The sequence below is a fragment of the Aphelocoma coerulescens genome, chromosome 13 (genome assembly GCF_041296385.1).
Source record: "Aphelocoma coerulescens isolate FSJ_1873_10779 chromosome 13, UR_Acoe_1.0, whole genome shotgun sequence".
Taxonomy (NCBI): domain Eukaryota; kingdom Metazoa; phylum Chordata; class Aves; order Passeriformes; family Corvidae; genus Aphelocoma; species Aphelocoma coerulescens.
Window position 1 is genome coordinate 17084316 of NC_091027.1, and position 26468 is coordinate 17110783.

At 53.5% G+C, this 26468-nt stretch overlaps 1 protein-coding gene and 1 pseudogene across 1 annotated transcript; both read left to right on the forward strand.

Moving 5' to 3' along the window:
* The first annotated feature begins 14406 nt into the window (after nucleotides 1–14406).
* Nucleotides 14407–17047, forward strand: LOC138118382 (protocadherin gamma-B5 pseudogene; annotated as a pseudogene).
* A 385-nt stretch (nucleotides 17048–17432) lies between these two features.
* Nucleotides 17433–22319, forward strand: LOC138118383 (protocadherin gamma-A12-like). Its single transcript, XM_069029318.1, has 3 exons — nucleotides 17433–17443; nucleotides 18771–21501; nucleotides 22257–22319. The coding sequence occupies exons 1-3, from the start codon at nucleotides 17433–17435 to the stop codon at nucleotides 22317–22319; spliced, it is 2805 nt and encodes a 934-aa protein (XP_068885419.1).
* The last annotated feature ends 4149 nt before the right edge of the window (nucleotides 22320–26468 follow it).

The following is a 26468-nucleotide window of genomic DNA, read 5'->3' on the forward strand; positions in this document are numbered from 1 at the left end:
GTGTAGCAGCTCCCAAAATTAAACCAATAAAAATGTGAAATCAATTCTTATGGCAGGCCTTAGAATCTGGGGTTTCAACCATCAGCACTGAATTTGATTTTCTCCTGGATAAGAGTGTGTAATGATTTGCAATTTCTTTTTTTCTGCAAGGTATGGGCAGTGATATTGCTCTGAGTTCAGGTCCACTGACTATGGGCTTCACATTTCTTCGTCAGTTTAATAACTGTTCTAAATCAGAACTAGACCTTGACTTTTTAAAATAACATCAAATTTACACTTTTGAACGGGCTCCAGAGACATGGAAAGGAAGATGAAACATTTGCAGTTTTAGTATAAATTAATAGAGGGGGGTTGGAAAAGGTGAAAGCAGTAGTTGGAAATGCCAGGATTTTCTTGTGCAGCTCTGGGTCCTAGATGCACACTAGACTCAGGATTTCGAATCTTTGCCTGTGCAAGAGGGAACGTCTTTATTGTTTCGACACACGTATTTGTTTCCTCCGTTTTCATACAACCTCCAACCTCAAGATGTAAAGGTTGTGGCAATACAGAATCCTACCTTAAATGTTCCCTACAGCTACAAAAAAAAGCCCTTTTAGGTATGACACGACTGCTGGTGCTGTAACCGTTAGATTTTTCGCAAAACATAAAACAAGAGGTTCTTCAATTTCTGATCGCAGTCGAATAGAGACCCCAGCTCCGGCGCAGCCCCTGAGCCCCGCGCAAAGCCGGGCCCCCTTGAGCGCGGCCATCGGGCGGCTGCAGTGGCGTGGCGGCGCCTCCGGGTGCCGCTGTTGGCCGCCAAGGAGCGGTGCTGGAGCCGCCGCCGCCGCCGCGTCCTGCCCCCGCAGGCTGCTCGCTCGCCCGGCGCCGGCCAGAGCGGCAGCGGCACGGGCAGCAGCGGCGGCGGCGGCGGCGAGAGACGGCGCTGGGCGGGGAGCAGCGGCGTCCGAGGCGGGCAGAGCGGGCTCGCTGCGCTGCGGCGGCCCGTGCGCTGTGTGGCGAGAGCGGCTGGAAGGGAGGCAGGGCAGCGGCAGGAGGCAGGAGCGCGGCGAGCGGCGGCGAGCGAGAATGGCGGTGAGGCGGCGGCAGAGGCGCGCTGCGGGCTGTGGGCGAGCGCTGCTGCCCGCGCTGCTGCTGTGCCTGTGGGGCCGGGCGGCGGCGGAGCGGCTCCGCTACTCCATCGCCGAGGAGCTGGGCAGAGGCTCGCTCGTGGGGCCGCTGGCGCGGGACCTGGGGCTCAGCGCGGACGAGCTGCCGGCGCGCAAGCTGCGGCTGAGCGAGGAGAAGCAATACTTCACGGTGAGCGAGGAAAACGGGAACCTGTACGTGAATGAGAGGCTGGACCGGGAGGAGATGTGCGGCGAGTCGGCGTCCTGCTCTGTCAGCTTCGAGGCGTTCGTGCAGAACCCTCTGAACGTTTTCCACATCGATGTGTCCATTGAAGACGTGAATGACAATGCGCCGGCTTTCAGGAAGCCTATTCTGGACCTAGAGATCGGTGAATGGACACTTCCCGGTGCTCGCTTTCCGCTGGAGACGGCCCGAGACGCCGATGCAGGAAGCAACTCGCTGCTGACTTACCAGCTCACCAGCAACCCGTCCTTCTCTCTGGCCTTGAATGAAAACCCAGGTGGGAAAAGACAGCCAGAATTAGTGCTAGAGAGAGCGTTGGACCGGGAGAAGCAGAGTTCTTTTGAGTTGGTGCTGATGGCCGTGGATGCTGGGGACCCCGCGAGGTCCGGGACTGTACAGGTTCGCATCAATGTGATGGACTTAAATGACAACCCGCCCGTGTTCAGCAAAAGTGTCTATGAGGCGCGAGTGGCAGAAAATCTGCCAGTGGGGTCGCTGGTGCTGCGGGTACAGGCGACAGATGCAGACGTGGGGTCCAACGGGCGGGTCTCCTACTCCTTTGGCAATGTTCCGGACGACGTACCTTTGCTTTTCGTTGTCGACAGCGAGAGAGGGGAGATCAGGACGGCGGGTCTTCTGGATTTTGAGGAGAAGAATAAATACATCTTCGGTATGGAGGCGAGAGATGGGGGCGGGCTCACCGGTCACTGCGAAGTGCAGATAGACATCACCGATGAGAATGACAACGTCCCAGAGATCACCGTTCTGTCCCTCTCGAGCCCCGTGCCCGAGGACGCACCGACCGGCACCGTGGTGGCCCTGCTAAAAGTGCGGGACAGAGACTCCGGCGAGAACGGTCAGGTGTCGTGCGAGCTGTCGGGCGAGGCTCCTCTGTCGATCGTGGCGTCTTCGGGCGGCTCGTACAAGGTGGTGACGGCGAGCGCGCTGGACCGCGAGGAGGCGTCCGAGCACCGCGTGACGGTGGTGGCCCGGGACCGGGGCCGGCCGGCGCTGTGGAGCAGCACGGAGCTGGTGCTGGAGGTGTCGGACGTGAACGACAACGCGCCGGTGTTCGAGGAGGCGGCGTACAGCGCGTACGTGTCGGAGAACAACGCGGCGGGCGCGCTGGTGGTGCGCGTGCAGGCGCGGGACGCGGACGCGGGCGCCAACGGGCGCGTGAGCTACTGGCTGGCGGGCGGCAGCGCGGGCGCGGCGGGCGCGGCGGCGCTGGTGTCGGTGGAGGCGCGGAGCGGCGCGCTGTACGCGCAGCGCTCCTTGGACTACGAGCAGTGCCGCGAGTTCGCGGTGGCGGTGCGGGCGCAGGACGGCGGCTCGCCGGCGCGCAGCTCGACGGCCACGGTGCGCGTGTTCGTGCTGGACCGCAACGACAACGCGCCGAGGGTGCTGTGGCCGGCGGCGGGGGCGGGTGGCGCGGCGGCGGGAGGCGCGGCCCCGGCGGCGGCGGCGGCGGCGTTCGAGGTGGTTCCGCGCTCGGCCGAGGCCGGCTACCTGGTGGCCAAGGTGGTGGCGGTGGACGCGGACGCGGGGCGCAACGCGTGGCTGTCGTACGAGCTGGTGCAGGCGTCGGAGCCGGCGCTGTTCCGCGTGGGGCTGCACAGCGGCGAGGTGCGCACGGCGCGCGCCGTGTCCGAGAGGGACGCGGCCAAGCAGCGCGTGGTGGCCGTGGTGAAGGACCACGGGCAGCCGGCGCTGTCGGCCACGGCCACGCTGCACGTGGTGCTGGCCGAGAGCTTGCAGGAGGCGCTGCCGGAGCTGAGCGAGCGGGCGGCGGGCGCCGAGGCGCCGGCGGGCGAGCTGCAGTTCTACCTGGTGCTGGCGCTGGCGCTGCTGTCGGCGCTTTTGGTGCTGAGCGTGGCGCTGGCCGTGCTGGCGCGGCTGCGGCGGGCCGGGCCGCCCGCCGTGCTGCGCTGCCTGGGCGCGCAGCGCTTCTCGGTGGCCGGCGCCGCCTTCCCGGCCGACTTCTGCGAGGGCACCTTGCCCTACTCCTACAACCTGTGCGTGGCGGCGCCGGCGCGCGCCGTGCCCGAGGCCGCTTGGCCGCCGCCGCCGGTGCCCATCCTGTCTGCGGAGGAGCTTCTGGGCGGGGATTCCTGCGAGAAGCCGAGCCCGAACAGCAGCAGCGCCGTCGTGGGAGAGCCACCCGCCGACCCCGACGCACCGCAGGTCTGTAAACCTGAGTACTCCCGTTGTTCTCCTTTTGCCTTTCTGAGGCATGGTGCCCTTTTACCTTCGTTTTTCCTGCCTGGTGTTTTTGGGGTTATTTATTAGTCCATGAAGGAATGATGTAGCGTATCCTCCTTCCACTCTCAGCAAGTAGTCAGCCGCGGCATTTGGTTCTTTGGTGGTAGTACCTGAGAGGTATTGACCAGAGGTCTCCTTTTGGCTCGTGGACGCGGTAAATTAGGGATCTTCCAGTATGAAAACTAAGGCGGATGCTTGGTGTTTGAAATTTTTTCTTCCAATCCCCTTTTCCCCGAACTCGTGTACTTGGACCTGTTTGACACCCGAACAAATGTTGAGTAATACTTTTGTGCTGTTGGAAGTTGCATATTCCTATCAAAGCTCTCCGGTGTGTCCTGCCGGGTTTTGCTGGTAGGCTGATGCAGAAATGGTAGCTGTAGTGAGGCTGTTTTCTTCCAGGCATTATTTCTCTAATGCAAAATCGTTGGTATTGCTGTTTCGCAAAGGAATATTACAGATTGCTGCTCCCTGTTCCGCCATGTGTCTTCTGATCTTTTACACAATGCTGCTACACAGACGACAGCATTAACGGGATGGATAGATTTTATCCAGGCATGAATTTTCGAAGTACTTAATGCAGTTTCTCATTTTGATATTGAACACGAATTCTTATTTTGTAGAATCAGATACGGTGACTGGGAATGACAGAGTAGGGAAAATTTAATTGATGCTTGGTGCTGGATTTATTTTTTTCCTTCATGAACTGTACGTGTTTTCTTCACGATGGAAAAATTACTCATCTTTCCTCCCTGCTGAAGGAGGAGAATGTAGGCCATGTTTTAAGATAAGGTGTCCACAAGAATTGTAGCCCAGAGAAGATCGGTTAATTATTCCGGGAATTCTTTTTAATCTGCAGTTGTTTGGTGGGGTTGTTTGTTTGTTTGTTTGTTTGTTTGTTTGTTTTCCCCCCATCTTGGGCGTTATGTCCTTCTTTTTTTGCCGTTCATTATCTGCCTTTTATTTGCAAGTGAAGGTGTAGCATGTGACCTAAAAAACCCCAACCAATGGAAAAAAAAAAAAAAACAACAACCCCAACATCCAACCAGCAAAATACCCCACAAAAAACCAACCCCCCCCGCCCCCAAAAAAACCCTCAAAAAAAACCCTCCAAACCTCCACAAACTTACAAAAACACCGACTTTTGTATTTCAGAGTCTGTCTTTAATTCAATTCCTCTTCCCAAAGAGAGGTTCTTTGACTTGATACGTTGGTCTCTCAGACACTTTTCGCAATAGTTGTCATGTCTCCCTGTTTAAAAGAAGCAGCTCTTCCCATTCTGAAAAGATTTCTGGAACTCCAGGTATATACGCAAAATTACAGCGATTAGACGCTTGAATAAACTCCATTTGCACCTCCACAATTGTCCGTATCCTTTGGTATATGCACCTGTACTTCTGCTCTCCTACACTATTTCGCTGAAAAGTTGTCCCACTAACCTGAAGATTCAAAGATTAGATGAATACTAATAAATATCAATCTTTCATACCATGACTTCTGAGTAAACAAAAGCCACTTCTCAGATCTTTCAAGCCTTAGAAATAATTGTGTAAGTTTAAATGTGTATGAATTATACAAAGCATAAATTTATGTGGCCTACTAGGAGGGGAAATCACCCCTTCAAATTTACTTTGTCTGTATTAGCTGTGTCGCTGATATTCTAATATTTTAATGCAATCCAGTTTCTATAACCGAATTTTAAAAGTGCTGAGGAGAACAAACTACTTTCGGGAAAACACATGTATAGAAAAAAAATTAGAGCAAACTGAAGCTGCCGTAGAACTGCAGCCAGGTTGCTGTTGAAGTCCGTAGAACAAGCAGCGGAGCCGAGGCAGATGTACCTGTACTTCTTGCTGTACTCTCAAGTACTTTCCCCTACAGTTTGATGGGAGACGAGCAGATGATTCTGGCCAGGTGCACTGCAGCTGCTTGCAGTAAACATGCGGGAAGCGACCAAGTAACCTAAAGCCTGAAACAAGGAGAGCGGGATAGAAAAGAGGTACTTAAAGCAATACGTGTTAAGTGCTTAAGGCAAACATATGTTAATGAGCCTGAGAGCTGCAGTTCCCCGGGGGAGGGTCTGAATATCACATTTCCTATTTCAGAGCCCATTTCTTTTGCTGTATTCAATAATGATTGCTATAAAAATTCGTGATGGAGATTCTACTTTTAGAATAGTAAGATAAGATTCGTAACACTATGCGTGTCATATTACGAGAACCTTTTTTACTAAGCTATACCCACATTAGTAAGTGATTTTTCCCGAGCGGTAGAAATGGCACAGCCACAGGACGACTCTACATTTCTCTCGGTAATGATCAATTAAGGGTCGGAGATCGGCTGGAGAAAAGCCAAAGCAGGGATGACGTCTCCGTGGCGAATGTACCGTCCCCGCGAGCTGTCCGTGGGCAAGGCAGGGCGGGCATTGCTCGGCAGCGCTCGGTGCCTGCAGTGCGGGCAGGAGGCTGCGGGCGCCGCTGTTGACCGAGAGGAGCGGGAGGAAGCTCGGAGCGCTGCAGCCCCGCCCGCTGCGGACCCGCTCTGTCACGGGATCGCTGGATTCCTGGTTCGGCGATCGGGCGGTCTTGCGACCGCTGCATCGGTGTGGATCAGTTCTGCAGAAAGGCGGAGGGACTGCCGGCGGCAGCGGCCGGGAGCGAGAGGCTCATCGGTGATCTGCGGGGAGAGCTGCCGGCGGCGGAGATGTGCGCGGCGGGGAGGCGCTGGGGCCGGCGGCAGCGAGCTCTGCTCTGGGCCGTCCTGCTGGCAGCGTGGGAGGCGGCGTGGGGGCAGCTGCGCTACTCGGTGCCCGAGGAGATGCCCAAGGGCTCGTTCGTGGGCGACGTAGCCAAGGACCTGGGGCTGCAGCTGCCGGCGCTCCGAGACCGTGGTGTCCACATTGTAGAAAGAGGTAGGACTCAATACTTCTCTGTGCACGGGAAGACGGGACATTTAGTGACGGCGGAGAGGATCGACAGAGAGCAGCTGTGCGAGAGTGTGCAGCAATGCGTGCTGCGCTGTGAGCTGGTAGTGGAGGGGGAAATGAAGTTTTATGAAATCGAAGTGGAAATCACGGACATTAATGACAATGCGCCGAGCTTCCGAGAACCAGAAATTGAACTGAGAATGAGCGAGATGACAGCCCCGGGGTCGCGGTTTCCACTTGCCAGGGCTCACGATCCTGATAAGGGTCGGAATTCCCTGCAGAGCTACGAGCTGAGCGGCGACGAGCACTTCTCGCTGGCCGTGCAGGCGGGCCCCGGCGGCGATCAGCGTCCCGAGCTGGTGCTGGCCAAGGCGCTGGACCGGGAGGAGGCGGCGTTTCACGAGCTGGTGCTGAGGGCGATTGACGGCGGCGATCCGGCACGGACGGGCACAGCTCGGATCCGAGTGACGGTGGTGGATGCGAACGACAACGCGCCCGTGTTCAGCCAGGCAGAATACACGGTGCGTGTGCCCGAGGACGTGCCCGTGGGCTCCGTCCTCGTCAGCCTTACGGCCACCGACGCTGACGAGGGTCTGAACGGACACGTGAAATATTCATATCAAACAGTCTCGATGAAAGCCTCGAAGCTATTCCAGCTGGACGCAGAAACAGGAGCTATCACGTTGATGCTCAACTTAGACTTCGAGGAAGGTACCTCCTACGAACTGGAGGTGCAGGGACATGATGGAGGAGACCTTTTCGACATAGCGAAAGTCGTAATCACCGTGACAGACGTCAACGACAACGCACCCGAAATTTCTGTACGATCGGCATTGAGCTCGATCCCGGAGGACGCTCCTCCGGGGACAGTGGTTGCCCTGCTGCACGTTCAGGATCGTGACTCAGGGGCTAATGGCGAGGTGCGCTGCTCGCTCGACGGGGACGTCCCGTTCCGACTGCAGAGCTCCCACGGCAGCTACTACAGCGTGGTGACAGCGAGAGAGCTGGACCGGGAGCAGGTGTCGGAGTACAACGTGACGGTGCGGGCGGCCGACGGCGGGTCGCCGGCGCTGCAGAGCAGCACGGTGCTGGCGCTGCGGGTGCTGGACGTGAACGACAACGCGCCGGTGTTCGCGCAGGAGCGCTACAGCGCGCGGCTGGCGGAGAACAACGCGGCGGGCGCGCTGGTGCTGACGGTGCGCGCGACGGACGCGGACTGGGGGCAGAACGCGCGCGTGCGGTACCGGCTGTGGGAGGGGCGGGTGCGGGGCGCGCCGCTGTCGTCGTACGTGTCGGTGCAGGCGGAGACGGGCGCGCTGTACGCGCTGCGCTCCTTCGACTACGAGGAGGTGCGCGAGCTGGAGCTGTGGGTGCGTGCGGAGGACGGCGGCGCGCCGGCGCTGAGCAGCAACGTGTCGGTGCGGCTGCTGATCGTGGACGAGAACGACAACGCGCCGCAGGTGCTGTACCCGCCCGCGGCTCCGCCCGTGGCGTCGGGCGGGGGCTGGTCGGGCGTGGAGCTGGCGCCGCGCTCGTCGGAGCCCGGCGCGCTGGTGGCCAAGGTGGTGGCGGTGGACGCGGACGCGGGGCAGAACGCGTGGCTGTCCTACGAGCTGGCCAAGGCGACGGAGCCGGGGCTGTTCCGCGTGGGGCTGCACAGCGGCGAGGTGCGCACGGCGCGCTTCCCGCTGGCCCGCGACGCGGCGCGGCAGAGCCTGGTGGTGGTGGTGAAGGACCACGGGCGGCCGGCGCTGTCGGCCACGGCCACGCTGAGCGTGGTGCTGGCCGAGAGCGTGGCCGAGCTGCTGGCCGAGCTGGGCAGCGCGGCCGAGGCGGCGGCGCCGGGCGAGCCGGCCGGCAGCCTGACGCGCTGGCTCGTGCTGGCCGTGGCCGCCGTGTCCTGCCTGTTCGTCGCCTTCCTGCTGCTGCTGCTGGCGCTGCGCCTGCGCCGCTGGCGCCGCGAGCAGCTGCTGGCGGCCGACAGCGGCGTCTTGCGCGGCGTGCCGGTCTCGCACTTCGTGGGCATCGACGGCGTGCGCGCCTTCCTGCAGTCCTACTCGCACGAGGTGTCGCTCACGGCCGACTCGCGCAAGAGCCAGCTGCGCTTCTCGGGCGGCAGCTGCTGCGACACCCTGCCGGCCCGGCCGCCGCCCGACGAGCCCGCGCCGCTGCTCGGGGAGGAGGATATTGCTGGCGCTCGTCCCACGGAACTCGCCGCTGCACCGGTGAGTTATTCGTACCAAAATCTTCCCGAGACGTTTTCTTCCGCTTCTTTCCAGCTTTTTTTCCCCTGTGTTTTGTCATCTACATAGGAATATTTTCAGGCAAGAAGGCAAGACTTTATTTAGGGATGCTCGAAATACTAGTGCCTCATTCTGCAGGGTCGTGCACGTGGAGTCCATTCGCAGCCTTAAAGTTGGTGGGGGAGGCAGGAGAAATGAGATTTCTGGTGGCTGAAACATCATTGTATTTGAGACTTGCTTTATTTCCACCCAGCAGATAATTTCTCAGTTTGTCCCCTGAAATTTCTAGGATCAGTGTTCCTGTCGTGTTTAGCTCTTCTGTTCTATATTCGATTATTTTTTATATTTTCTTATGTCTGCTTATTTTATTGCAACCGGCGTGTTGCTATGATAGCACATGAAAGTTTGCTTTATTTGCAAAGTGATGTGGTTTTTTTCCAAAAGCACATGTTCGAGAGCAGGGCCAGATTTTCTTGAAACAGAATGTTAGTGGCCCTTTTTGTAACTTGGCTGCTCATAATTTCTGTTCTGCTCATCCTTTTTCATGTCTCTATGATAAAGCAGTGAACAAGAAAATGCCTTTGCATTTGTCCATCCTCTGATCCTTGTGTCCTTGGTGGAGAAATGGGCTGGCCAACAACTGGTCCTTAGATGAAAGCTGTCTGCCTGTTTTGAAGATGGGAGATTGTTACTGTTTTAGAAAGACTGTGGGTTGCTGCTTGTGAAGGGCAGGAAACAGGAGATGTGTTGTGCTAATTCCCCTTCTTTAATGTTACCTTATTGTAAAACGTTCTGAATGTGCCCTGGCTTTAAAATACATATCGTGGGAGGAGCCATACAAAGGAGAGAGTGAAGAAATTCAAGGTGCAGAAGGTGACATAAGAGGGGAGCGATTGCTCCTGTGCAGATATTCGCTGACTCAGTCTCTCCTGGAGGACGGCTTTTTTTTGCCCTTTGAGAACTTTTAGGTTTGTTCACATAATATTAGTGAGCAGGAAAATGCATCTTCCATCTTCCTACAGAAATGTGTAGATATCAATGTGAAGTCCGTGAAGAGAAATGGTCTGGGAACCGGCCCTTTGATGCCTTGTGCTTGCAAATTATGTGGGCCAAAAGCACCGTGCAATTTATGAAGGGTTGGTGTTGTGAGTCATGGGAGCTGTGCATGAGGGGCTGTTGCAAGGTACAAGAGATGTTTTGATCCATCTCTATCACCGTGCAATGTGAGTTTTGTGTTCCCAAAGAATTTTGGTTAAAAGAAATTTTATTCTAACTGTATGGGGAACCCTGGGAAGTTCTTCCTTTGTGTTTAGAAGTCGCCATTAATACTTGACTCACAGCTTAATTATATACTAATGAAATGTGCCATAATGGGAGCTTTGGGAAGAGTAAACCGTGTATTTACTACCTACTAAAGACCTTGATGAAGTGCCATAATCTAGAACACCACATCATGATCCCTTTCTTTCTGCAGGTTTTAACTTCTTGCCTTGCACTTTGTGATGATCTAACTGTGGGACTTTGTGTCTGATAGTGTCTGATCATACCGTGCCATACATGCTTTTCATGTTAACAGCTCTAAAGAGAAAGATTACGAATAGAAATATAACTGGCAGAAATATATCACAGTGTCCCGCAGTGGTACGGAGGAGAAGAGAGATCCAACAGGCAGGAATTGTGCAGCAATATTGATTTATTTAACTATTTTACAACTCTTTTATAGACTTTTTTCTTCACAGTCTAATTGGTTAAAAGATCAGCCATCCCTTGGGGTGATTGGCTAAAATCCTAAAACATCCATTGTCAAAATATTTTTCTACTGTACCATAAACAAGGCTTTGCAAGGTCGCAGGTGTTCATAGCTTATAGAACTCTGCTAATATCTTCCGTGAAAGAGAAAAATATCTCACGGGACTGGAAAGAAGCAAGAGAAATTCTTGCTAGCGGCAATATTTGTATCCACAGAAATTCTCTTCCTTGTCACAGAGAGGCAGTGAGAAGTTGAATATTATCCACGGTAAGGAGACGCTTCTGTGCATCTTTTATCCTTGACACAGTCTGTGTGCAAATGATGATCAATGAGAATGATGTGAGCTGGGAAGGTTTTGAGGAGAGACTTGGGGGTGCTGTGTGTGAGGAGGTACTTGTTAGAAAGAAGATATGTGTCTTGTTAGTTCCCAGGCTTCTTTGCTGAACTACATATATCACTGCAAAGGTGGTGGGTTTTGGGGGTTTTGTTTGGTTTTTTTTTAATATATCATACTGCTCGTAACCCAAATGCCCAAGTTGCAGGCTCATCAGTTTGGTTTCTTGTTGGATGATGTTTTCTTTGAGTGGCAGCTATTGAGCATGGATGTACACTTAGAGTTTAGATTTGTGAGTCATGTATGTTCCAACATGGCCATGTGCTAAATTAGACTGATAGTGTCTTTGGGCTGATAGCCGGACAACTGGGATTTTGTTGGAGCTTTTATTATTGCCTATGCACGTGAGAACCTTTTACATTTCCTCCAAGTATTGTGGTGGGCAGGGAAATCTCTTTGCATGCATCCGTGTTGTGGTGCTCATTCTCAGAAAACAACGAGTGTGTGCAACTTTCCTTCCATGTTGTCTGTTTGCAAAGGGAGTTTCACTGTTGTGTGATGTTTTGGCAGGGTGAAAAACTGTCTGGGCAGAGACAGGACAGCTGGAAATGGTTGCTGTGGTATCACTTGAAAAGCCTAAAAGATGTAGAGGTGGTGTAAAGGTTCAGTTTGTTAGTTGTTATATGAGGCCCACGGTTGTGGTTCCATGCATTTTCCCTTCTATGTTGCCCAAAGAAAGTACACTGAGGAACTGTTGGTATGGTCCTTGGAGTGACCTCCTGTGTGAATGTCTTGTGGACATTTCACCAACTAGACACCCTTCCTGCCTACCTACTATTGCTCAGATAATCTGAAATGTCAGCTTATTGAACCTTGCAGAGAACTACAACTCCCTTCCTGGTAAACATACACAGCCTTATCGTGGTACACATCACAGATGTTTTGATGCACAACTGGCATTTTGATTACATGTTCTTGCAAGTTATGAGGATTAAAGGATACTGCAAATTGTGAATGGTTGGAGAAGAGAGTTCTGGTCCTGTTCATGAGGCAAAGGACACAGGACATAGAGTTTACTCCTTTCATTGTTTGATGCACACTTCTAATACTATGGAGTGTTATTCTCCTTTTGTCCCTGAGTTTGCACCTTTTAATGTTGAATGATGAAGTATGAACATCTTATTCCTGTTTGAAATATGCATTATCCATCCACATCTCCCTGTAATAGTGCAATGCAGAGCTTCTTCGTAGTTGCAATTACACATTCTTTCAGGCCTTTGTTCCTAGAAGGTAATTTCCCCCGTTTCTGAACACTTCTTTTGTCTTTAAAACTTTGAGTGTTGTTTTGTAACAAATACTTCTAGCAACTGAGATAAATTTCTTATGTGAGGAAAGCAGAAGGAAAAAGTCAATCTCTTACATTGTAGCTTGTCAGAAGACTGACCTTGAGAAGGAGGCCTATAATAATATGTTTACACTTTCAGCTTCATATTTGTGGAAAGTTAGTAGGACATACTGTAAAAAAAAAAGATTTGCTGAGGTGTGATAAATATCTCTTAGAATGAAAACCCTACTATGTAGTCCAGAGAAAGATTTGAGGGTCTCATTTTAAGATAGGAATATCTTCCAGGCGCTCTCAGGGACGAGCTGAGAGCTTGCAGAGAAGACCAGAAAGAATTCCCAGTGAGTTTCTCCAATATCCCTTTGTCTTCTAAAGCTTCCTTGCCTTGCTTGTTTGATTTACAGTTTGGTTTTAATTTTCTTGGTTTCTTGTATAGGTAGGTTTCCCTGTAGTTATCAGCATTGCTTCCTTTAGGAACGTGCCATGTGTTAGTGCATCTTGCTCTTGCCACAGCAGGTATGAAAGGCAGTGAAGGTATCTTCCTGGTCTGCTGTTGTCGGGAGGAATAGGTGTAAACATGACCTTAGTCAAGTCACGTCTCTGTGGAACAATGTGTATGATAAAAGAGAGGAGGAGATTTGCCCAAAGCCATTAGTTTGATGAGCCGTTCTCTTTTGGATGACCACTCCTCTTTTCTTTTAGCCTTTTATCCTTTGTGTGCTTTAGAATCCTTCAGTTTCTGATGAGAATGCAGGTGAGCAAAGGTACCTCTCCTCTGGGCCTAATCATAGTGCATTATCCCCTCATGATAAGTTTTGCCAGTTATGAACAAATCAGAAGTGACCCTGACAGCTGTGTAGCAATGGAGAGAAGACATGGGAGTTTTGGGGGAGGGGGGGGCGGGTCTCTAGAAGAACAGATCTGATCTTGTCACATGTCATAGTTAACAGAAGTGTGAGCCTGATGGAATACCATGCAATTTGAGTTGCTTCTGCTCAATAAGTGCAGTCTATGACATGTTTTTGTGCCTGATCTCTTCATTTCTAACTCAGTTATATCTTACTCTTGCATTGCTTCTTGTGAGCTAAACTTCAGAGTGCCTGATCGTGTGTGGAAGGTCACATCTGTTTCAATTATCCAGTGCAGGTGCAGTTTCCATATACACCTGTGATGTTTTCTCTGTAACGAGGAAGACTTTCACAGGCATAGGTGTGTTCACCCAGGCACACCACACTTCGTCTGTAGCACAGTAATGCAAAACCATCTCTTCGTGCAGTCCTCGAAGTGCAGAGAGGACAGCCAGCCCACCCAAGGTTTCCATGAGCAGTCTAGAGGCCAGTGGGAGAATGTGGACAAATGTCTCACACACAGTCCCCCCTAAAATGGTGGCTGCTGAATTTGAGAGATAAGGCTTGACAGGTGGACTGTTACATGGATGAGAAACTGGCTGGATGATCACCACCAAAAAGTTATAGTCAATGGCTCAGTGTTGAAGTGGAGACCAATAACGTGCAGTGTCCCTCAGCTGTTCGTTTTGCTATCAGTAATAGTTATTATTTTAAATAATGTATCTTCATCGGTGACATAGACACTTTACAGTTATGAAGCAGAAGAAGAATAGTAAATGCTGGGGGTTTGTCTTGTTGAAATAGTAAAGGTTTTTTATCTTAACACACAATACTTATTGCTTTTGGAGTTAAGTATTTTTCACAAAGAGAGAGGACAAATGTCAGACACTCCTATGAACAAAATTTAAAAATGCGGAGAACATGAAACTGTTTTGTAGGTTCTGATTGCTTACGGTTTACTCCAGCCTGAATATATTCTTTTTTTTTTTACTTTACATCCTAAGTATGGAAAGAAGTGAAAATACTTCTGCAGCTATAAAATAGTGTACTTCTATTTCGAGTCGCATTAAGAATCTCTTTCTGCGCTTGCTGTTTGCAATCGAGGACAGACCCCAGCTCCGGCGCAGCCCCTGAGCCCCGCGCAAAGCCGGGCCCCCTTGAGCGCGGCCATCGGGCGGCTGCAGTGGCGTGGCGGCGCCTCCGGGTGCCGCTGTTGGCCGCCAAGGAGCGGTGCTGGAGCCGCCGCCGCCGCCGCGTCCTGCCCCCGCAGGCTGCTCGCTCGCCCGGCGCCGGCCAGAGCGGCAGCGGCACGGGCAGCAGCGGCGGCGGCGGCGGCGGCGAGAGACGGCGCTGGGCGGGGAGCAGCGGCGTCCGAGGCGGGCAGAGCGGGCTCGCTGCGCTGCGGCGGCCCGTGCGCTGTGTGGCGAGAGCGGCTGGAAGGGAGGCAGGGCAGCGGCAGGAGGCAGGAGCGCGGCGAGCGGCGGCGAGCGAGAATGGCGGTGAGGCGGCGGCAGAGGCGCGCTGCGGGCTGTGGGCGAGCGCTGCTGCCCGCGCTGCTGCTGTGCCTGTGGGGCCGGGCGGCGGCGGAGCGGCTCCGCTACTCCATCGCCGAGGAGCTGGGCAGAGGCTCGCTCGTGGGGCCGCTGGCGCGGGACCTGGGGCTCAGCGCGGACGAGCTGCCGGCGCGCAAGCTGCGGCTGAGCGAGGAGAAGCAATACTTCACGGTGAGCGAGGAAAACGGGAACCTGTACGTGAATGAGAGGCTGGATCGGGAGGAGATGTGCGGCGAGTCGGCGTCCTGCTCTGTCAGCTTCGAGGCGCTGGTGCACAACCCTCTGAACGTTTTCCACGTCGAAGTGGCCATTGAAGACGTGAATGACAACTCCCCGGCTTTCAGCAAAGCTGCTCTGGACCTCGAAATCGATGAGTGGGTCATTCCAGGGACTCATTTTCCGTTGGAGATGGCCCATGACGCAGACGTGGGAAGGAACTCACTGCTGACTTACCAGCTCATCAGCAACCCGTCCTTTTCCCTGGCCATGAAGGAGAGTCTGGATGGAAGCAAGCCAGAATTAGTTCTGGAGACAGCTTTGGACCGGGAGAAGCAGAGTTCTTTTGAGCTTGTGCTGACAGCAGTGGATGGCGGGGACCCTTCGAGGTCCGGGACCGTCCAGATTCGGGTAAACGTGACGGATGCCAATGACAACCCGCCCGTGTTTGCGCATGACCGGTATCACGTGAGCCTGCGCGAGGACACGCCGCCGGGTTGGGCAGTACTGAACGTGTCAGCCTCAGATGCCGACACCGGCAGCAACGCCCGCATCACCTACGGCTTCGGGAAAATGCCGTCCAAGGCACTTCAGAAGTTCGTGTTCGATGCAGAGAGCGGGATGATCACGCTGCAGGAGGCGCTGGACTTCGAGGACACACGTGCGTTCAGCCTGGCTGTAGAGGCGAGAGATGGAGGCGGCCTGGTGGCACACTGCAAGGTGGAGGTGGAGGTGCTGGACGTGAACGACAATGCGCCCGAGATCACCATTCTGTCGCTGTCGAGCCCGGTCCCGGAGGACGCGCCGACAGGAACCGTGGTGGCCCTGCTGAAAGTTCGGGACAGAGACTCCGGCGAGAACGGTCAGGTGTCGTGCGAGCTGTCGGGCGAGGCTCCTCTGTCGATCGTGGCATCCTCGGGCGGCTCGTACAAGGTGGTGACGGCGAGCGCGCTGGACCGCGAGGAGGCGTCCGAGCACCGCGTGACGGTGGTGGCCCGGGACCGGGGCCGGCCGGCGCTGCGGAGCAGCACGGAGCTGGTGCTGGAGGTGTCGGACGTGAACGACAACGCGCCGGTGTTCGAGGAGGCGGCGTACAGCGCGTACGTGTCGGAGAACAACGCGGCGGGCGCGCTGGTGGTGCGCGTGCAGGCGCGGGACGCGGACGCGGGCGCCAACGGGCGCGTGAGCTACTGGCTGGCGGGCGGCAGCGCGGGCGCGGCGGGCGCGGCGGCGCTGGTGTCGGTGGAGGCGCGGAGCGGCGCGCTGTACGCGCAGCGCTCCTTGGACTACGAGCAGTGCCGCGAGTTCGCGGTGGCGGTGCGGGCGCAGGACGGCGGCTCGCCGGCGCGCAGCTCGACGGCCACGGTGCGCGTGTTCGTGCTGGACCGCAACGACAACGCGCCGAGGGTGCTGTGGCCGGCGGCGGCGGCGGGTGGCGCGGCGGCGGGAGGCGCGGCCCCGGCGGCGGCGGCGGCGGCGTTCGAGGTGGTTCCGCGCTCGGCCGAGGCCGGCTACCTGGTGGCCAAGGTGGTGGCGGTGGACGCGGACGCGGGGCGCAACGCGTGGCTGTCGTACGAGCTGGTGCAGGCGTCGGAGCCGGCGCTGTTCCGCGTGGGGCTGCACAGCGGCGAGGTGCGCACGGCGCGCGCCGTGTCCGAGAGGGACGCGGCCAAGCAGCGCGTGGTGGCCGTGGTGAAGGACCACGGGCAGCCGGCGCTGTCGGCCACGGCCACGCTGCACGTGGTGCTGGCCGAGAGCTTGCAGGAGGCGCTGCCGGAGCTGAGCGAGCGGGCGGCGGGCGCCGAGGCGCCGGCGGGCGAGCTGCAGTTCTACCTGGTGCTGGCGCTGGCGCTGCTGTCGGCGCTCTTGGTGCTGAGCGTGGCGCTGGCCGTGCTGGCGCGGCTGCGGCGGGCCGGGCCGCCCGCCGTGCTGCGCTGCCTGGGCGCGCAGCGCTTCTCGGTGGCCGGCGCCGCCTTCCCGGCCGACTTCTGCGAGGGCACCTTGCCCTACTCCTACAACCTGTGCGTGGCGGCGCCGGCGCGCGCCGTGCCCGAGGCCGCTTGGCCGCCGCCGCCGGTGCCCATCCTGTCTGCGGAGGAGCTTCTGGGCGGGGATTCCTGCGAGAAGCCGAGCCCGAACAGCAGCAGCGCCGTCGTGGGAGAGCCGCCCGCCGACCCGGACACACCTCAGGTCTGTAAGGCAGAGCGCTCGTTCTTTTACTGAGCCTTTCCGAGAAGTCGTGCTTTCCCTTTCCTGTTTTCTTTGGGTTGTGTGAATGGGCAGTCCTCTTGTGCCTCCGTGTTGTGCCGGATATTTTTGATTTTTTTCTTGTTAACAGCTTCAATTTCGGCTACGATATTTTGACTATAACTCTTTTGAACTTGCAGCAGTGTTCCCCTGTTTCCCGGGGTTGTATTGTTGTGGTATCAACATTCGTGTCTCCGTGAAGGACTGAATTAAGGAAAGGGCTATACCCCTTCCATGGAGAGCAGGAAGCCAGCGGTGGCACTTGGTTCTTTGCTGATCACCGAGTCCAGTTTAGGGGAGACGTTTTGTCTTCAACACTTGTGCTCTATAAATTAAAATGCGTTTGCAGCATTGAACGTGGATGCCTTCTCTGTGAGGGAACCGCTTATTCTGCATGACGGAGTCGGGGGAAAAAACCACTGCAACTTGGTGTTGGAGATTTTTTCTTCCCGACTGATTTGTCCAGAAAGGGTCTAATTGAAACTGGTTTATAGCTTTACAGAAATTCCTTCGTTACTATTTTTTTTCCCTATTGGACTCAAAAGTGGAACGTGGGTGGAGATTTACGTTCTGCATCCTGAGTGAAAGAAAAGAGTGTTCCCCCGTTTTGGGGGGCAATGCGTTAGTGGACTGGCTTCTTTTTTTCCATCCTGTCTGGCAGTTTCTTGTTTTACTCTTCATGATGTTAATTTCATACTGAGGTGAAGGTGCAGGAAGTTTTCTTTCAGAGATTTTTCTTTTTTCCTTTCCTCTTTACCATAAGGGTTTGAGGTTTATGGAGATATCAGCTTTATGGAGAACAACAGGTTTTTTTAATTTGTGACTCTTTATAAGAATAGACGTCTGAGATAGGAATATATCAGAGTATCAAGTACCAAGGAGATTGGCCAAGTTCAGGCACTTGAATCAAACCCATTTGCACATTTATCACGGGTCGGCAGAGTTTCGAGTGGGCAACTGTACTTTTCTTCTACTGGTTCTACAATTCTTCTCTTGAAAACCTTTTACCAATGTGATTAAGAAAGTATTCCTGTGATACTTTCTTAACACATTTCAATCCTTTACACGTTGATTTCTGATAAAATCTCTTCCTTGTGGTTATAGAATTACTTGATTAAGTCTAAGTGCATACAAAGTAAGGAAACACTACATTTAACTGAGGATAGCGAGATTCAAACATTCGAATTCCTTCCAGTTTTCCTGTGAGCGTATTAGCTGCATCTTTATTTCTATCTATAATAATCATATAATAATTAGCTTCCTGAATTCAAGAAGCATGCAATTGGTCTCGTCCCGCTTATGCTGATGAGCCTGATGACTCAGGTTATCCGTGTATTTGTGTGTATATATATCTAATGTTTTCAATCTCATTGTTGTTGAAGATGCTTTTGAACAAACAGGATAAGACTAACGGTAATCCAGAGGCTGAAATGAAAAAAATATGCTTTAATTTACACATATTGCCATTAGTAAATGATTAGTATCTCTTGCGGTAGAAGCACCACGCCCACAGCGTGCCTCTGTTTTCCTCCCGATCTCGATCCCCTGCAGCATCAAAGCAGAGGTGGGCTGCGAAAAGCCAATGCAGGAGGTCACCGCTGCACGGGAACTGATGTCTCCGTGATGACTGTCCCGTTCCCGCGAGCTGCCCGTGAGCAAGGCAGAGCGGGAACCGCTCAGTAGCGCTCGGTGCCTGCAGTGCGGGCAGGAGGCTGCGGGCGCCGCTGTTGACCGAGAGAATCGCGCCGGTCGGAGCGCTGCAGCCCCGCCCGCTGCGGATCGGCTCGCTCGCTCCATCGCTTGATTCCGGGCTGTGCCGGCGGACGGTCTGCGATCGTCCCCGCGGTACGGACAGGTTCTGCCGGGAGACGGAAAGGCCGGAGGCAGCGGCCGGGAGCGGCAAGCCCGAGCAGAAGCGTGAGGCAGCGGTCGGCGGTGGGGCTGCTCGTGGCGTTGCGGTACCCGCGGTGCTGCAGCTGAGGATGTGCGCGGCGGGGAGGCGCTGGGGCCGGCGGCAGCGAGCTCTGCTCTGGGCCGTCCTGCTGGCAGCGTGGGAGGCGGCGTGGGGGCAGCTGCGCTACTCGGTGCCCGAGGAAATGCCCAAGGGCTCGTTCGTGGGCGACGTGGCCAAGGACCTGGGTCTTCAGCTGTCGGAGTTCAGCGACCGTGGCGTCCACATCATAGACAGAGGTAGGACGCAGTATTTCACTCTGCATGGGAAGACGGGACATTTAGTGACGGCGGAGAGGATCGACAGAGAGCAGCTGTGCCGGCTGGTGGAGAAATGCGTGCTGCGCTGTGAGCTGATAGTGGAGGGGGAAATGAAGGTTTACGAAATGGAAGTGGAAATAAAAGATATTAACGACAACGCCCCGAGCTTCAAAGACATTGAACTGGAAGAGAAAATAAGCGAGACGACAGCCCCGGGGTCGCGGTTTCCCCTGCCAGACGCTCATGATCCTGATATGGGTCGGAATTCCCTGCAGAGCTACGAGCTGAGCGGCGACGAGCACTTCTCGCTGGCCGTGCAGGCGGGCCCCGGCGGCGATCAGCGTCCCGAGCTGGTGCTGGCGAAGGCGCTGGACCGGGAGGAGGCGGCGTTTCACGAGCTGGTGCTGAGGGCGATCGACGGCGGCGATCCGGCACGGACGGGCACGGCTCGGATCCGAGTGACGGTGCTGGACGCGAACGACAACGCGCCCGTGTTCAGCCAGGCGGAGTACACGGTGCGTGTGCCCGAGGACGTGCCCGTGGGCTCCACCCTCGTCAGCCTTACGGCCACCGACGCTGACGAGGGTCTGAATGGACACGTGAAATACTCGTTGAAGAAACAGACTAACAATGCATTTGGTATTTTCGATCTGGATTCGGAGTCCGGGGTGATCACCCTCATGCAAAGCCTGGACTTCGAGGAAGGTGATGGCTGCATACTGGAGGTGCAGGCACGGGACGGGGGCGGCCTTTTCGACACTGCCAAAGTCACGATCACTGTGACAGACATCAACGACAACGCGCCCGAGCTGACAGTGACTTCTCAGCTGAGAGCGATATCAGAGGACTCTCCTCAGGGGACAGTGGTAGCCCTGCTACACGTGGAAGACCGCGACTCCGGGGCGAATGGCGAGGTGCGCTGCTCTCTCGACGGGGACGTCCCGTTCCGACTGCAGAGCTCGCACGGCAGCTACTACAGCGTGGTGACAGCGAGAGAGCTGGACCGGGAGCAGGTGTCGGAGTACAACGTGACGGTGCGGGCGGCCGACGGCGGGTCACCGGCGCTGCAGAGCAGCGCGGTGCTGGCGCTGCGGGTGCTGGACGTGAACGACAACGCGCCGGTGTTCGCGCAGGAGCGCTACAGCGCGCGGCTGGCGGAGAACAACGCGGCGGGCGCGCTGGTGCTGACGGTGCGCGCGACGGACGCGGACTGGGGGCAGAACGCGCGCGTGCGGTACCGGCTGTGGGAGGGGCGGGTGCGGGGCGCGCCGCTGTCGTCGTACGTGTCGGTGCAGGCGGAGACGGGCGCGCTGTACGCGCTGCGCTCCTTCGACTACGAGGAGGTGCGCGAGCTGGAGCTGTGGGTGCGTGCGGAGGACGGCGGCGCGCCGGCGCTGAGCAGCAACGTGTCGGTGCGGCTGCTGATCGTGGACGAGAACGACAACGCGCCGCAGGTGCTGTACCCGCCCGCGGCTCCGCCCGTGGCGTCGGGCGGGGGCTGGTCGGGCGTGGAGCTGGCGCCGCGCTCGTCGGAGCCCGGCGCGCTGGTGGCCAAGGTGGTGGCGGTGGACGCGGACGCGGGGCAGAACGCGTGGCTGTCCTACGAGCTGGCCAAGGCGACGGAGCCGGGGCTGTTCCGCGTGGGGCTGCACAGCGGCGAGGTGCGCACGGCGCGCTTCCCGCTGGCCCGCGACGCGGCGCGGCAGAGCCTGGTGGTGCTGGTGAAGGACCACGGGCGGCCGGCGCTGTCGGCCACGGCCACGCTGAGCGTGGTGCTGGCCGAGAGCGTGGCCGAGCTGCTGGCCGAGCTGGGCAGCGCGGCCGAGGCGGCGGCGCCGGGCGAGCCGGCCGGCAGCCTGACGCGCTGGCTCGTGCTGGCCGTGGCCGCCGTGTCCTGCCTGTTCGTCGCCTTCCTGCTGCTGCTGCTGGCGCTGCGCCTGCGCCGCTGGCGCCGCGAGCAGCTGCTGGCGGCCGACAGCGGCGTCTTGCGCGGCGTGCCGGTCTCGCACTTCGTGGGCATCGACGGCGTGCGCGCCTTCCTGCAGTCCTACTCGCACGAGGTGTCGCTCACGGCCGACTCGCGCAAGAGCCAGCTGCGCTTCTCGGGCGCCAGCTGCTGCGACACCCTGCCGGCCCGGCCGCCGCCCGACGAGCCCGCGCCGCTGCTCGGGGAGGAGGACCCCGTCGGCTCCCAGCCCGGGGACCCCGCCACACTCCTGGTGAGTTACTCGTGCCGAAAGGCAAAATTTCGTTCAGGAATGGTTTTGTTCGTCTTGCCACGGGGTGGTGGATGTATAATCAGTTGTTGGAGGAGATAGAAATGATGCTTCTCCTGGGTGCATCATTTTTTCGGGTCTTAGATTTTTTATCTGCCACCAGGTTCTTTCTCGTTTTGTCCCCTTACCCATACAATACAGTTTTCCTCTCAGTCTTACCTCTTCTGAATGGATGTATTGCGTTTTTAGGTACGGGAATGTCGCATGATTAGCCAAATCAGGTCTCTTCCCAACAGCACCTGTGTTAGAGTGGAGTGAAATCCTCTTGAATGAGATACTGACATCGTTTCTATTCCTCTCAACCTTTAGTTTTTCTCATGTTAAGCCAGTGAGCAAGAATTGTCTTTGCGTTCATCTACGTTCTGATCTTTCTGCACAGTCTGGAAGAATGTATGTGCCTGTGTATGAAGGGCCACTGGAGGAAATAGCAGAGAAGTTTTGCTGATCCTATGTCTTTTAATTTTGGGTTTTTTTAAGAACTGGATATGCCTTAACTTGAAAATTCCTGTTATGGCAAGAGCTCTACTAGGGAACAAGGGGATAGATTCAGGTTACAGGCGGGTAGGTGAGGAGGGGGAAAATGCCTCTGTGCAGATTTTCACCATCTTAGTTTTTCCTAGAGGACTGCTCCTTTTTACCTTTCAGATGTTTTAAGTTCTCTAATGACCAAACAGATGTATCCTCCATGTTCATTACAGAGATGTAAAGATAACTGTGTGAAGTCCGTGGTGGGATGGTTCATGTTGAAGAGAGCAGTCTAGGCCAGACGGTGACTTTCATCTTCTCAAAGAGGCTTGACTAGAGGACATTACTCCAACTTTATTGGGAGGCCTGGGTGGTCCTTCCTGTGTGTTTGCAGGTGGTTGTGATGTTTCTAACTAATAGCTTAATTGTGCAATTATGGCAAGTGCCATGATGGGAGCATTGGGAAAAGGATACTCTGTATTCATTCCCTTCTGAAGGAAGTTATGTTTCTACTCCAAGCGCCATAATCTAGAAGAGTTTGTTCTGATCTCTTATTTTCTGCATGTGATAAGGAGTTGCTTTGTTTGTTGTTATGAGGAAAAGGTAAAATGAGACTAAAGAAGTCTTCTTTTTGATATCACACTGCTCAGAATTAGACTGGTCAAGTTGTGGGTTCATCCATCTGCTTTCTTGTAGTATATTTCCTGTGAATGGTAGCTACGTAGCATCAGCGTACAGTGTGTGTCAAGGTTTAAAAGTAACTCATCTTCTGAGTTGCATGACATGGTGAAGGGTGTGATAATGGTGTCTTTGAGCTGCTACTTTTACAACTGGGATCTTATCAGAGCTGCATATTGCTTAATCAATTCAGGACATTTTACATTTCTTTGAAGCATCATGATGAGCAGAGAAATCTCTTTGCACGCATCTGTGTTGTGATCCTTGTTCTCAGTAAGGAGCAGTTGTGTGTGCAACATTTCTCTCACAGTGGCTCATGCAGACAGAGCAAGTAAAAACCGTTGCTCTGGTATAATTGAAAATGACTGAAATATGTAGAGATGATGTACAAGTTCAGTTAATCTTAGTTGTTATATGAGGCCCACAGTAGTGGTTTTGAGAATTTTCCCTTTTTTATTTTCCACAGAAATTACACTGGGGAACAGTGGCTGTCATCTTCGGTGTGAGCTCCAGTGTGAATGTTCTGTTGACTTTTTACAAACTAGATACCCTTCTTGAGTACCTAGTACTGAAATGTTAAGGTATTGAAGCTTGCTGAGGGAGGCACCTCCCCTTCCTGGTGAATGTACATGGCCTGATCATGGTGCACATTACAGGGTTTTTTTTCTGTGCATCTGGGAGTTTTATGCAACTTATGCGAGTCAGAGAACACTATGTAAGTTAAGAAGGGCTGGAGGTAAGAGTCCTGGGAGCTGTGTGTGAAGGTCTCTTGAGAGACACAAGAAATATGGTTTGCCCTTTTCCCTGACCAGTTCCCAGTTTTAGTATCATGCACTGCGAGTTTCATCATCCCAAAATGTTTAGCTAGATGACATCTTACTCCACCTGTGCAGGGAGCCTTGGGAGGTTCTTCCTATGTGTTTGCATCTTTTTATCAATTCTTAACTAACAGGTTAAGTATTTACTTATAACAAATACCATAATGGAAGATGTGGCAAGATCAAATATTTTATTTACTACCTACTCAATACTGGATTTATGTAGCTACTCTAAGTGCCATAATCTAGAACTGTATGGCATGATCCCTTCCATTGTGCATGTGTTAACTTGTTGTCTTGCTTGATCTAATATGCTGGAGGTGGGCCTTTTTCTCTGAGAGTGTGTGGAAGGTCGCATCTGTTACAGTTGTCTGACTGCCCCGTGCATGCCTTTCATGTTTTCAGATATGAAGAAAAAGACTTTCATAGATGTCTTTCCACAAAACATCACTTGAAGAAATACTCTTTCTTGTTAAATACTCGTGGTGAGAAGTCAGTGGAAGATCAGTGAGACACTGGCCTCAAAGCAGAAAAGGAGGGGATTGTATGCTCCACCTGCCTTGGTGTGCTTTCATAGCGTTCCTAGTGCCAAGGCCCGTGTGGCTTATACCATTCCCTCTTTTCCTGTATCCCAAAAAGATACAGCCTTAGGTGAATTTTTCTGCAGACATACCCGTGAAAGTGCAAACATGCTTCAGAGATTCTGTGTCTAAGAACTCTCCCTTTCCCAGCTACATGTCCTTGTAATACTGTGATGTAAAATCTTGTCATGGGTGTGCTAAGCTTAGCTTTCCCCAGCCTTGACCTGCCTTCAGATGTAATTAATGGATCTTGCTCATATGAAGTAGCTACTGATATTTTGCTGGTATTGAAACTGGCTGTTTGTGGAGAATGCAGGGCATGGGGTAGTAGTTTTGTTAGGAGATTCTGGTTTGGAGGTTTGAATATTTCACATTCCTTGAAATGAGTCTGATGAGCAGAGAAGTTCATATGTGTGGATCTGTGCTGCTATCCGTATTCTGCATAAGGAGAAGTCGTGTGGGAAACACGTCTTTTGTAGGTGTCTGTTGGCAAAGTGGTCCCTGTTGGGTGATGTTTGAGCACACTGAAGCTTTCTGTCTGCACAGAGACAGGGCAGGTAAAAGAGTTTGCTGTGGTGTAGTTTGAACTGTCTAAAAGGTTGGTATAAACATTCAATTTCCCTATTTTTATTCCCATAGTTATGGTCCTGTGCAATTTTCTTGTTTTCCAAAGAAATTAGTTAGAGAACCATGCTTGTGGTCTATGGTGTAAAGTCCCATGAGATCCTCCTGTGGACTTTTTGCAAGGTAGATTATGCTTCTTGTGTACCTACTACAGTTGACATAGTCTGAAATGTTAAGGTATGATTCTTACCTTCTGTGGCTTTCCTATTCCTTCCTTGTTTCTTGTGTTCTACAAGTAGGCCTTGGTTTGGCTGATAGTCCCTGACAGTAGAGATCTGTTCAGATTATCAAGAGGTGAGAGGTGTTCTCATCCATGTTCATCCATGAAGGTGTTCAGCTACCAACAGAAAGACTTTGATACATTTATGTTTCCCTAGATTGTCACTGGGTTACAGGCTCTTTTGCTTGTGGCTGACATACAGCCAAACGATGGGTACTGCCTGTAGTGCAACTAGAAGTTGTGAATGCAGAGTAAAGAAATTGAGGAACTAGTTTGGAACCAGGAAAAGAGGTGGGTCAATGTGGTTTTGGATGAGCAATGGTTTGATTTCATGCCAAGGCCTGTGCCATTTATGTTATGATCCCAATATCACTGTATAGAAAGGCAATGGTAGTCGTCTGACAAGAAGGTGTTAGAACGTGTGTACCTAGAACAATGATGTCTGAGTAGAATGGCTTGTGATTCTTGTGTGAATCATCCTTTACTCATCTCTATCTCCCTGGAACATTATGACACACGATTTCCTCACAGTTGTAATTCCACTTCCTTTCAGGCCTTTGCTTCTTGGAGGGCCATGGTTCATTTTCCCCATTTCTGGAGAGAAAAGGCATTTTGCATTAGAAGATGCGAGTGTTGTTTTGCAGCAAAACTCATTGTAATCACCTAAACCAGGATTTCAGGTGTGAAAAATAAACTAAAAAGGAGTCTCCTATATTTTCTTGTAGAATAGACAAAAGGCCCATTATAAAGTGTTTACATTTAGAGAATTTTGTTTGTAGGGAGGTTAACAGGCCGCATAGTAGAAAACAAATCACATGAGAACTGATGACGATTTCATAAAATGAAATTAGATGTGTACCATGCAATTTGTTTTGGTTCTGCTCAGTAAATAACTCTTGCCTTGCTTTTTGTTTTGAGTGTGACCTCAGGGTGTCTGATCTTACGTGTAAGGTCACATCTGTTCCTATTGGCCGAGTGCAGGTGGAGTTCAAAGAGTTGTAGACAATATCTCAATGCCCAGCTGGAAACTACTAATGTGTGGTGTCTTCAAGGGCCTGTACTTGGACTGATATATTTAGTATCTTTATCAGTGACACAGCTAATTGGATTGAGAGTACCCTCTATAGGATTGCAGAAAACACCAAGCTGAGCGGTGCCATTGATTCAGTAGAGGGATGGGATGTCATCCACAGGGACCTTGACAGTCTGGAGGAGTGGACCCATGTCAGTCTCTTGAAGTTCAACAAGGTCAAGTGCAAAGCCATGCACTTGGGTCAGGGCAATCCCCTTTAAATACAAACTTGGAGGATTTAAAGCTGTATTGTGAAGGACTTGGGGTTCTGGTGGGTGAAAAATGGGGCATGAACTGGCAGTGAGTTCTTGCAGGCTAGGAAGTCAGTGATATTCAGGGCTGCATAACAAATAGTGTGGCCAGCAGGACAAGGGAGGAGGAGGTTTTCAGTCTCCACCGCCCTTTCGTGAGACCTGTTAGAGTATGTTCAGAGAAGAATAACAAATGTTTTT